Genomic DNA, 9,990 nt, shown 5'->3' on the forward strand with positions numbered 1-9,990 from the left:
ATAGCAACCACAAAGAGCTCTCTTAAGTTTACCCTTTAACAAACGGATGTCCAGACCGACAAGGAACAATCGAGATATTGGGGTGGTTTTTGGCCCTAAACTAATAAGATAACAGTTACTACACAACTTTCTGAAATGATGATGGCACAAGTTGATTCTCCTTTTGTCACACTTATTGTCCAAATTTTTTATCATTAAATTTTAGGCTACTTGATTAGGGGAAATAAAAGAACTAGAAGCATTCAACTCTTAGCAATTATGATGAGAAAGATTGCTTCGATTGTATCATTTCGACACCGATATCGTTTTGAAAAAAATAATGCGATTTAGAATTTAAAAATATAATGTTGTGTTTTACCCTTTAGATTATCCTTTAAAGGTGCGTAAAAAAAAATTAAAATTGAAAAGACAACATTCCAAAGTTGTTAACTTTCCATGTTAGTAATATTTCATGATATATTCAATAAATATTAACATTTCTTGATCCTAGAGAAAAAGTGAATATACTTTGGACTGGAAAAGTACTGATGATTCTTAATGAAAATTACAAAATCACCAACACTATAAGAATAAAAAATATACAGTAAGACCAACACTAAAGAAAGAAAAATACAGCAAGAAGTCATAATAGTCAGTAGTAAACCATGGTCAAGCAGCAACTTTTTACCAGCAATAAAAATAAGAATGAAAAAACTACCAACAGCAAAAAGTATGGATTCACCAACAGTCAAAACTGAAGTATTTACATCAATGAAATAGTGAAACAAGAGTTTGGAGGGGAAAGATTTATAGAAATCTAAGAAAATGACCAACCAACAAGAACCATTTGCAATGCAAAGAAAAATGATACTAAAAAAGAGAATTTTATGTTAAATTGCAGCTTCTCTTTCCTTTTCAAGCATACCCCTCAACCCACTTCTCATTTGAAGGTAAGCAACTAATACCATCTTTTTTCCCATCTCTTGCTTTTTCTTACCCTTCAAGTGAGAAGCTTAGGTTGTTGGGTGATAACAGTGCTTAGATTGTCAAGTATTTGTCATAAGCTAACCCCTCATTTGCTTTATACATACTCCAGCAAGATTCTCATACATCTCTATTTCCTTCTTCCTATACTTTATATCTATTCTCCCATTCTTCTTCTTTCTCCTCTTCAGCTAGTTTTCTGTTTCATTGCCTAATTATTCTGTAGTGTCCAAATATGTTTCGCTTTTAATCATGAATTTCTCAGAAATTTGTATTCTTTTCCATTCAAGCTGACTGCTTTATCAAATGTAATACATCATTCTGAACCACAAGATAGCATCTGAATCTATTGAAAGAACAGTTATCATGCCTTTTGGTTTGGTGGCAGCGTGGAACAAGCGACGAAGAAGCAGGTCCGAGGATCAGCTAAATCCTTGTATGTTTCAGCTTTCAAGCCTCCTTCATATTCCAGAAAATGTTTCTCATGCTATTATAATAGCCTGTGCAATATTGTACATAGCTTCTGCATGTTGTAAAATATGAGATACGCTTATTTTCAGGGATATATAAATCTGTGGAGTGTTGGAAAATTGAAGACCAGAATCCACCTGCAAAAAGACACCATGGATCATCAGTTTTCACACTCAAGGAAATGGAGGAGGCAACAAATTCTTTCAGCGATGACAATCTACTTGGGAAAGGAGGATTCGGTCGAGTTTATAAGGGCACACTGCGGTCTGGAGAGGTAAGACAAACAAGTAAAGGGAGAAAGAATTTCACATTGGTGGTTTACTTTCTGCTGTTTCCTATGTCTCATTTTGTGTAACACTAGAAACTTGATAAAGCAGACTAACTAATACATAAAACTTGATTCTTTTGCCAATTGGAAGATTGTAGCAATCAAGAAAATGGATCTACCTTCATTCAAAGAGGCAGAAGGAGAGCGCGAGTTTCGTGTGGAAGTCGATATTTTGAGCAGACTGGATCATCCCCATCTTGTACAACTAATAGGCTATTGTGCAGATGGGAAGCACAGATTTCTAGTTTACGAGTATATGCACAAGGGAAATCTTCAAGATCATTTGAATGGTTGGTTTCTAAGCGTGAAGTTTCCCTTCATCCAAAGACTTACCTTTAGATGCTTAACTATGTTTCAACCAAACTGCAGGAATTGGAGAAGTGAAGATGGATTGGCCCTTAAGGCTAAAGGTAGCTATTGGGGCAGCAAGAGGACTTGCATATCTTCATTCAAGTTCAGCTGTTGGGATTCCTATAATTCATAGGGACTTCAAATCCACCAACATTCTTTTGAACACCAATTATGAAGCAAAGGTACGCGAGTACTTCATCTATGTCATTTAATTCTGATTTCTGGTGGGAGGGGATCTCTTAATAGAACATACGAATAATCAATTCTCATTTGCTGCGCAGATATCAGATTTTGGTCTTGCAAAGTTGATGCCAGAAGGCCAGGAAACATGTGTGACATCTAGGGTACTTGGTACTTTTGGCTATTTTGACCCTGAATACACACTGGTGAGTCGCTTGCATATCAAATCTAGGTTTGAAGTTTCAATTGAACTGGATATTATATTGTTATTTAGAATTCATTTTCTTTGTTACAACAAACCTAAGGAGGTAAGCAAAGGAAATCCGAAATTGGAAACAAGACAAGAAGAAGCCATAAATTGAGATAGTTCTAGAAAGTAAGCAACAGCAGAAGAAATAGCCAATATATTACTATGCAAAAAGCGAGAAGCAAACCACAAAACGAGCAAAGAATTAAGAATCTGAAACGGAAATTCATAGGTAGTGGCTGCTGACTAATGATATTTCTGCTAAGCACATAAAAACACTAACAAAAAAGGAGTAGGCGAATAAGCTAAGTAGGGGGAAAACTACAGAAGAAGTCACATAGACAATTCGTCTTCCCTCTAAACAATTGTAGTGCTATTTGTTCTTCTAGATTCCTTTCACTCAGAATTAAATGGTGGCATGTAAATAGTTGTCTGAACATTCAGTCCATTATTCAGGGATGAAATTTATGTATTGTTATGTTTTTTTTTTTAATAACTATAATGCTCAACAGTTTGACACTCTGCTACATAAAGAGAAAAAGCAGTCTCAGGTTCAGAATAGATCTTCAACCAACTGAAACCATCCTACCTTATAAGTTTGTAAATTTAGCTAATTTCATGTTTATCAGAACTCAATCCATCAGGATTACTTTAAAAGAGTATGTTCCATTACAATGCCAACAGACGCAGATTAAGCTTCATCGAACTTGAGCAAATCCAACTTAAATGCTATGATCTTATTTGAAGTGAAGGCAAATGCTTTTCTCTAAGTTACTCAACATTTAACAAGCTGATATTGACGTATCAACTATTAAGCATGTTTTCCCTCCACTAAACAAAACCTTAGGATAGTGGAGACATTCTTAGACAATGTTCACCCCCAAAATCAAGAAACTAAACAAACAGTAAGAGGAGATAATGAATTGAATTAATCAAATTATTTGATTAGCTTTACAGAGTTGGAGCTACTTAACCCACTCTCTTCCCCCTTTGTCACTTAAAAGCGATGAACGTTTTCAAAAGATGCTGATAACAAATGTCAATTCGGATAATAATTAGCTGCCTTCCTTTACTTTCTACCATAAATAGCATGCAGATATGCATGGCCGCATGGGTCAGTCTCTTTTTCTTCTTCTTTCTAATCAATATTAGAAAACAAGTAATAGTATCACACTCTACCTGCTAGAAGGAACTACGACTAGTTTTACTTCGATTCTGTTCCAAACATGCGATTGCATGTAAAGAAACTTCATACTTCATCCTTGCTCTTGAAATGTAAACATTGGGTTTATCATGAGGAAATTTTTTTTATTCCTCATTAACCTTTCTTCCAGAAAAACCTTGCTAATATTATTTTCGGACAGACGGGAAAACTCACTTTACAAAGTGATGTTTACGCATTTGGTGTTGTTATGCTGGAGCTTTTGACCGGACGCAGGGCCGTTGACCTCACCCTTGGACCAAATGATCAGAATTTAGTACTACAGGTAAGGACCAAAATTATTATCATAGCAGCAAAAATGAAAATTGGTTCCAAATTTTTTCAGTATAGGACATTAACTGCTATGAGGATATCGCAGGTCAGGCATATATTGAATGATAAGAAGAAGCTGCGCAAGGTGATTGACCCTGAGATTAACAGGAGCTCATACACTATGGAGTCTGTAACCATGTTTGCTAATCTAGCCTCTCGTTGTGTGCGAGCCGACAGTAGTGAAAGGCCCTCAATGGTAGACTGCGTCAAAGAACTGCAGCTGATCCTCCACACAAATATGAAAGGGCTAAGCATGCCTATGCATACATTCAGAATGATCTGAAACCTTCTGAGATTGACATGGATGAAGCAAATTCTAATCACAATATGCACCAAGATCGATTGTTCCAATTCAGAAGTTACAATATCAGCTAAAAGTTTCAAATGTACATTGGAAAGAGTAATGAGTATGGTAGGATACTGTAAGCTGTCAAAGTAATAAAAAGAACATCCAGATTCAACCAGAAGATCACAAGTTTTCTTAATAATTTAATAGATAGAAAGGGCGACTCTGAGTAAAACAATTATTTTTCTGGGCAGCTCACCTCTGCTCAAACACATTAGTGCAAAGATCTGATTATGTACGGATTCCTTTCCCAAATAATAGAATCAATGGTGTGGATTTTGGGTCACATGAACTGAATTTCATCAGAAGACTACTTAAGTTTACAGTTAAATAGGTAGTTGTGACAACATTTTCATGTTTCATCCTCACACATCAGAGAACTAAAACTAAGCGTTTGCTTGGCGGTTTTGCTTCTACAAACAAATCTCTAAAGTTTGACATAATACCGGGAAAAGTTAACCTCTGGCGCTATACAAATACATGTGTAGAAAGCCGAAGACAACTATCCCTGGTGTTCAAAGGACACATTTTTCCTTAAGAATATGGAAGAATAAGAAGTAATGTTCACCACTAATACAATACTAAAGTTTAATATCTAAGTTTCAGCTCGAGTTCAGATGATAAAAAGGAAACAAAAGAGTGGATCAAGTTTGAGTATGTACATGTACAAACAAGGCGGAAAGATAGTTTAGAGATATATCCAAAAGAGCAAAAAGTTCATGTAAAAAGGGTTGGAAAATAATGTACCTAAGAACTGGTCTGTCTTTCAATGTTCACGTGTCAATGGGAGAAGTAGATTGATCAACTTCAAAAGGGCTTTCTGACTCAGGAAGAACTTTGCACATCAAGTGCTTGCGTCGCTGCAATGTTAACAGGATAAATAGGTTATCTGTCTCAACAATGGTATACCCTGCTTTTCTATACATGTTGAGCGGAGCAGTATCAATCATTCGACAGTGCAAGTAAACCTCTCTAGAAGAACTCATTTGAGAGATTAGTTCCTCGCTTGCTTTCAACAGATGCCAACCAATGCCCCTTCTGCAAAATGATAATAACCAATAACACGACTCAATACCAGTCCAACATGATGCAGCCATTTACTCTCCCAATAAGAATAACTTTACATTCATCAACTTTTCCTATAAAAGTATGTTTCCATTTATTTAGACTTAGTTATACATCTAAGTATTTATGAACTACGTCGCCAAGTATTCCCTCTATTCCAGTTCACGTGACACTATTTCCTTATTAGTCTGTACCAAAAAAGAATGATATATTTCTATATTTAAGAAACAACTAAACTTTAAACTTTCAAGTTTACCTTTTAATGAGAAGCTTCTATTGCCACACAAATGTTACGGCATGTTTAATACCACAAGTTTCAAAAGTCTTATTTTCTCTTTTGAACTCATTGTCGGGTCAAACTATGTCACTTAAATTGAAACGGAGGGAGTATATGTTAAAAGTTCAAATTAAAAATAAAAAGTTTAGGAAGGAGAAATATACTGGCTGAGAATAATCTCTTGCGATCCAGATAGTCTCTTGAATTACTTCTACACTCTTACCACATATAATTTGACAAAGAAAGAAACAGTTAAAAACCATACCTCCTAAGCAACTTCTCTACAGTCATATTGCAAATGTATGGAGAGTTCTTGGGGGGAGTAGGTGTGGGAGGATTAGCATTAGCACCCCTTTTATCAAAACACACTTCCACAGTTCCAGCCAATTGCAAATCTGAATCTTCTCCATTTTCTTTATAGAATCCAAGAAGTGTTGCAGTGTGAGGCATCATTGCTCTTCTTTCAATCATGTACTGCTTCACTAAGTAAGCCAAGAATTTCACATAACCTTTAGGCATCAACATTGACTCAGCAAAAGACTCAGCCAACAGCCAAACAGTAACATCCATCTCTTCTTCCCTCATCACACGCACCCACAATACCCCAGATCCCAATTCTTGAAAATACCTGTATTTCTCTAAAAATTCAAGCTTTTCAAGCTCTTGATTAGTGAGAAATTTACCTGTTTGAAGTGGGGTTTCTATTGAGGAAGAAGATGAAGAAGATTGGGAAGTTGAAAGTGGGATAATTAGATTGGGAGTGTGTGAATTTGATGAGATGAGAAAAGGGAATGGATCTTTTTGTGTAAAGATTGAAGCTTTATGTGAACTGAAGTTGGTATTATGGTGAAAATGGTGATGGTAGCTGTGGTGAGATTGAGGGTCTAAAGAAAATGCTAAAGAAATAGCAGTAGCCATGGGAGTAGAAGGGAAATGCTTGGCTGAACTGAAAGTTTGGATGTTGCAAAGGGGGTTTTCTGTCTCTCACTAAAAATCACATTATCTGGGGAAAAAAAAGTGTCTCAAATAATTGTCGCATTAAGAATTTAAAATTAAATTTATTAGTAATTATTTCCAACTGTATTCTTAATACTCCTATTAAAAAAGTAATCAACATTAGTTGGTATAATAATTAATTTATCACGAGAACAATGAGTACAAGACAATTATCTCATATTTATTCAATATATATAATGTGAATTCTCAATCATTTTTTGCATGTTATTAAACTTTAAATTTACTACGACATAAGATTCCACCATGCTAATATTGTAGTACAAATATAAAAAGACACCTAACTTTTCACGTACATATTTCTTATCCGTTTTGATTGTAGCAATATCAAGCCCTTATATTTTTTTCATTATTTGAGGTTTCAATATAGTAATCGTGTTGGCATAATTTCTTTGAAACTTAATAAGTTCTTTGAGATTTATAATAATATTCAGTTGTCAATATTGTTCTACCAAATAGTAATAAAGTTGTACACAACTCTCAATTAATTTTGTAATACCAGATATTTAATGACACTATCCAAATGGTGAATATTTCTTTCACAGAGAATATTACTGTTATTATGTTATGGTCAAAATAATTATAGCTAAGATCCTTTTCTTGCTTGACCATTTTTCCTTTAATAGTTTAATAAGGCCTTTAAAATATTCTTGACGTACGATATGTAGGTGATCAATGATATATTCATACAGCTATAAAATGATACTCATTCTCTTTATTTCTCCCAAACCTTCTATAGAAGTGAATCATAATATTTATTCAATCATGTATGAGCATAATGTCACGACCTAAAATTTTACCGGAATTATGATGGCACTTAACCCAACCTATTAGAAACCGACAGAGTTACTATAACAAGCAGTGTAAGAGATGTCTAACGGTCGAAATATATAAAAATATAGGAACAAGAATGAAAAGAGCATCAAGTGCAGAAATAATACACTAATTCATCATGAGCTACTAATTAGAATATAATTGAGTCTCAAATATAAAAGTACTATCTGAAACAAGAAATAGTAGAATAGATAGGAAGAGGACTGCTGCAAATCAACATAGTAACTTACCAAGAATTCTCCAAGTCAAGCTCCTAGGCACCCTCCTTGACACCGCTGAGATCAATACCAGGATTTGGATAAAAATATGTAAAAATATAATATAAGTACAAAAATTAACATGTATTTAATAAGTATCAAGTCTAACTCGGATGAAATAGTGAGAAAATTTTGATGAAAATACACACTTTCTATAACATGTTCAATTCATACACATGTAAAAACAGAGAGACAACTAAGAAATAGATAATATAAATAATAAGGTGAACTGTCATGACTCAAAATTTTCATTTGAGGTAATCGTAATGACACATAATCTCTAAGATTAGGTAAGCCTAGCACACCAGAGAATTTAACAGAAATATCCACTAAGAATATTAAATCAACCTAACAAATCTTATGATACCAATCAATATTGAATAATAATCACAAAATCCCTCAAAACCGGTAAAACTGAGTCATAAACTCTAAGAAGTACACTAGAAATCCCAAAAATACAATATTGTTTGATGTTAAGATAAATAGTAGAAAAGATAATAGTAGAAGGTGATTCTGAGGCCTGCGAGCATCAATCAGGTATATCTTGTGTGATGATCTGATAGGTCGTTTTGAGTACTAGCCCTTATTTTCGTGTTCCAATACCTCTATTAGCTCCATTTGATATTTTTTAACTTTGTGTGCACAGTCCATGTCTTTTTCTGAAAAGTTTTTACGTAAAAATTTGAAGAAAACTTGAGTGGACTTGGGAGCTTGCCCGAAATTGAATTCGGAGGTCCCTAGATTCATTTGACTTGTTCTGTAGAAAGTTAGTAATTTGAAAGTTTGGAAACTTCTTGTCACGATCCGGATTTTTCGCCCTCGGGAGTCATGATGGCGCCTACTAGTGAAAGTTAAGCAAGCCAACCAACTGAACTATTTACGTGTTTCCATTTTTAATCCGATAACAGTTTAGAGCCAACAATTAGATAACAACAGAATTGAATAAGCAGAGGACTGCATTGTAAAGATTTAATAATACTGCTAATACCAATCCATAACAAATCTACCCAAGACTGGTGTCACAACTTCACAGACTGTCTAGGAGTACTACAAATAAAGGTCTGAAAGAAATAAATACAACACTGTCTCGGGAAATACATGAAAGAAACAGGAATAGTAGATAGAAGGAGACGTCAAGGCCTACGGACGCCTGCAGGACTACCTCGGGTCGCCTGATGAACAAGAAATAGCAATCTCACTGCGGTTCGAAATCACTGGGATCTGCACAAAACAGTGCAGAGTGTAGTATCAGCACAACCGACCTCATATGCTGGTAAGTGCCTAGCCTAACCTCGGCGAAGTAGTGACGAGGCTAGGACTAGACTACCAATTAAACATGTGCAGTTAAATCATATACAGCAGAAAAGAAGAACAGTAATGTATAATTAAGTATGGGATGGGGGTAACATGCTACGAGGACATCGACTAATAATAGAAGAACAACAAATAAATATGAGGATCACCACAGTTCAATTGAAAGTAGGAAGGGGGAATCATGCTACAGGGTACAACAAGTATCAACAAGAAATCAGCAATTAAATATAGAGAAACCGTAACTCAGTTATCCATCAAATCAGGAAATTAAAGACAAGTGCACGGCATCACCCTTCGTGCTTTAACACTCTCTCGCCAAAATAATACACGGCATCACCCTTCGTGTTTTACACTCTTCCTCACCCAAACATCAATCACAAAGCAAATAGGGTAAGGGAATCTATAACATCAAATAAAATCAAGTAACAATAGAAAATCAGTAAATAAACGTAAAGGACAATATAACTCTATTATTAGCAAGAATCAGGAAAATCAAGGACAAGTGCACGACATCACCCTTCGTTCTTTTACTCTCGTCCTCACCATAAGAATCAATATAAACTGCATGGCATCACCCTTCATGCTTTTACTCTCATCCTCACCAAGAATCAATATAATCGGCACGGAATTGTACATCGTGTGGCACGACATCACCCTTTTTGCTTTACACTCTTCCTCACAAAATCATACACGGCATCACCTTTCGTGCTTTATCAGTCTTCCTCACCCAAACAACAATCACAAGAAATAAGGGCAAGGAAATCAATGAATGTACAATAAAAATCCCGGCAAGGGAACAATAATTCAAC

At 35.2% G+C, this 9,990-nt stretch overlaps 2 protein-coding genes across 4 annotated transcripts; one reads left to right on the forward strand and one right to left on the reverse strand.

The window, feature by feature from the left end:
• Positions 1–901: 901 nt before the first annotated feature.
• On the reverse strand, positions 902–6,754 carry LOC104222332 (GCN5-related N-acetyltransferase 5, chloroplastic). Of its 2 annotated transcripts, XM_070160300.1 has the most exons (4): positions 6,028–6,754; positions 5,389–5,458; positions 5,168–5,280; positions 1,453–1,571 (listed from the first exon to the last, which is right to left on the reverse strand). In XM_070160300.1, the coding sequence occupies exons 1-3, from the start codon at positions 6,678–6,680 to the stop codon at positions 5,194–5,196; spliced, it is 810 nt and encodes a 269-aa protein (XP_070016401.1). In that variant the 5' UTR covers positions 6,681–6,754; the 3' UTR covers positions 1,453–1,571; positions 5,168–5,193. The 2 variants fall into 2 exon arrangements, with proteins under 2 accessions (XP_009771863.1, XP_070016401.1); XM_009773561.2 differs by having other exon boundaries at positions 902–1,571; positions 5,168–5,458.
• On the forward strand, positions 1,096–4,706 carry LOC104222331 (probable serine/threonine-protein kinase PBL28). 2 transcript variants are annotated; one of them, XM_009773560.2, is made up of 7 exons: positions 1,096–1,399; positions 1,524–1,708; positions 1,854–2,052; positions 2,132–2,295; positions 2,395–2,499; positions 3,905–4,027; positions 4,121–4,706. In XM_009773560.2, the coding sequence occupies exons 1-7, from the start codon at positions 1,330–1,332 to the stop codon at positions 4,355–4,357; spliced, it is 1,083 nt and encodes a 360-aa protein (XP_009771862.1). In that variant the 5' UTR covers positions 1,096–1,329; the 3' UTR covers positions 4,358–4,706. The 2 variants fall into 2 exon arrangements, with proteins under 2 accessions (XP_009771862.1, XP_070016400.1); XM_070160299.1 differs by having other exon boundaries at positions 1,330–1,440; positions 1,508–1,708; positions 4,121–4,541.
• Positions 6,755–9,990: the final 3,236 nt, after the last annotated feature.

Source organism: Nicotiana sylvestris, chromosome 10 (genome assembly GCF_000393655.2).
Source record: "Nicotiana sylvestris chromosome 10, ASM39365v2, whole genome shotgun sequence".
Classification (NCBI taxonomy): Eukaryota; Viridiplantae; Streptophyta; class Magnoliopsida; order Solanales; family Solanaceae; genus Nicotiana; species Nicotiana sylvestris.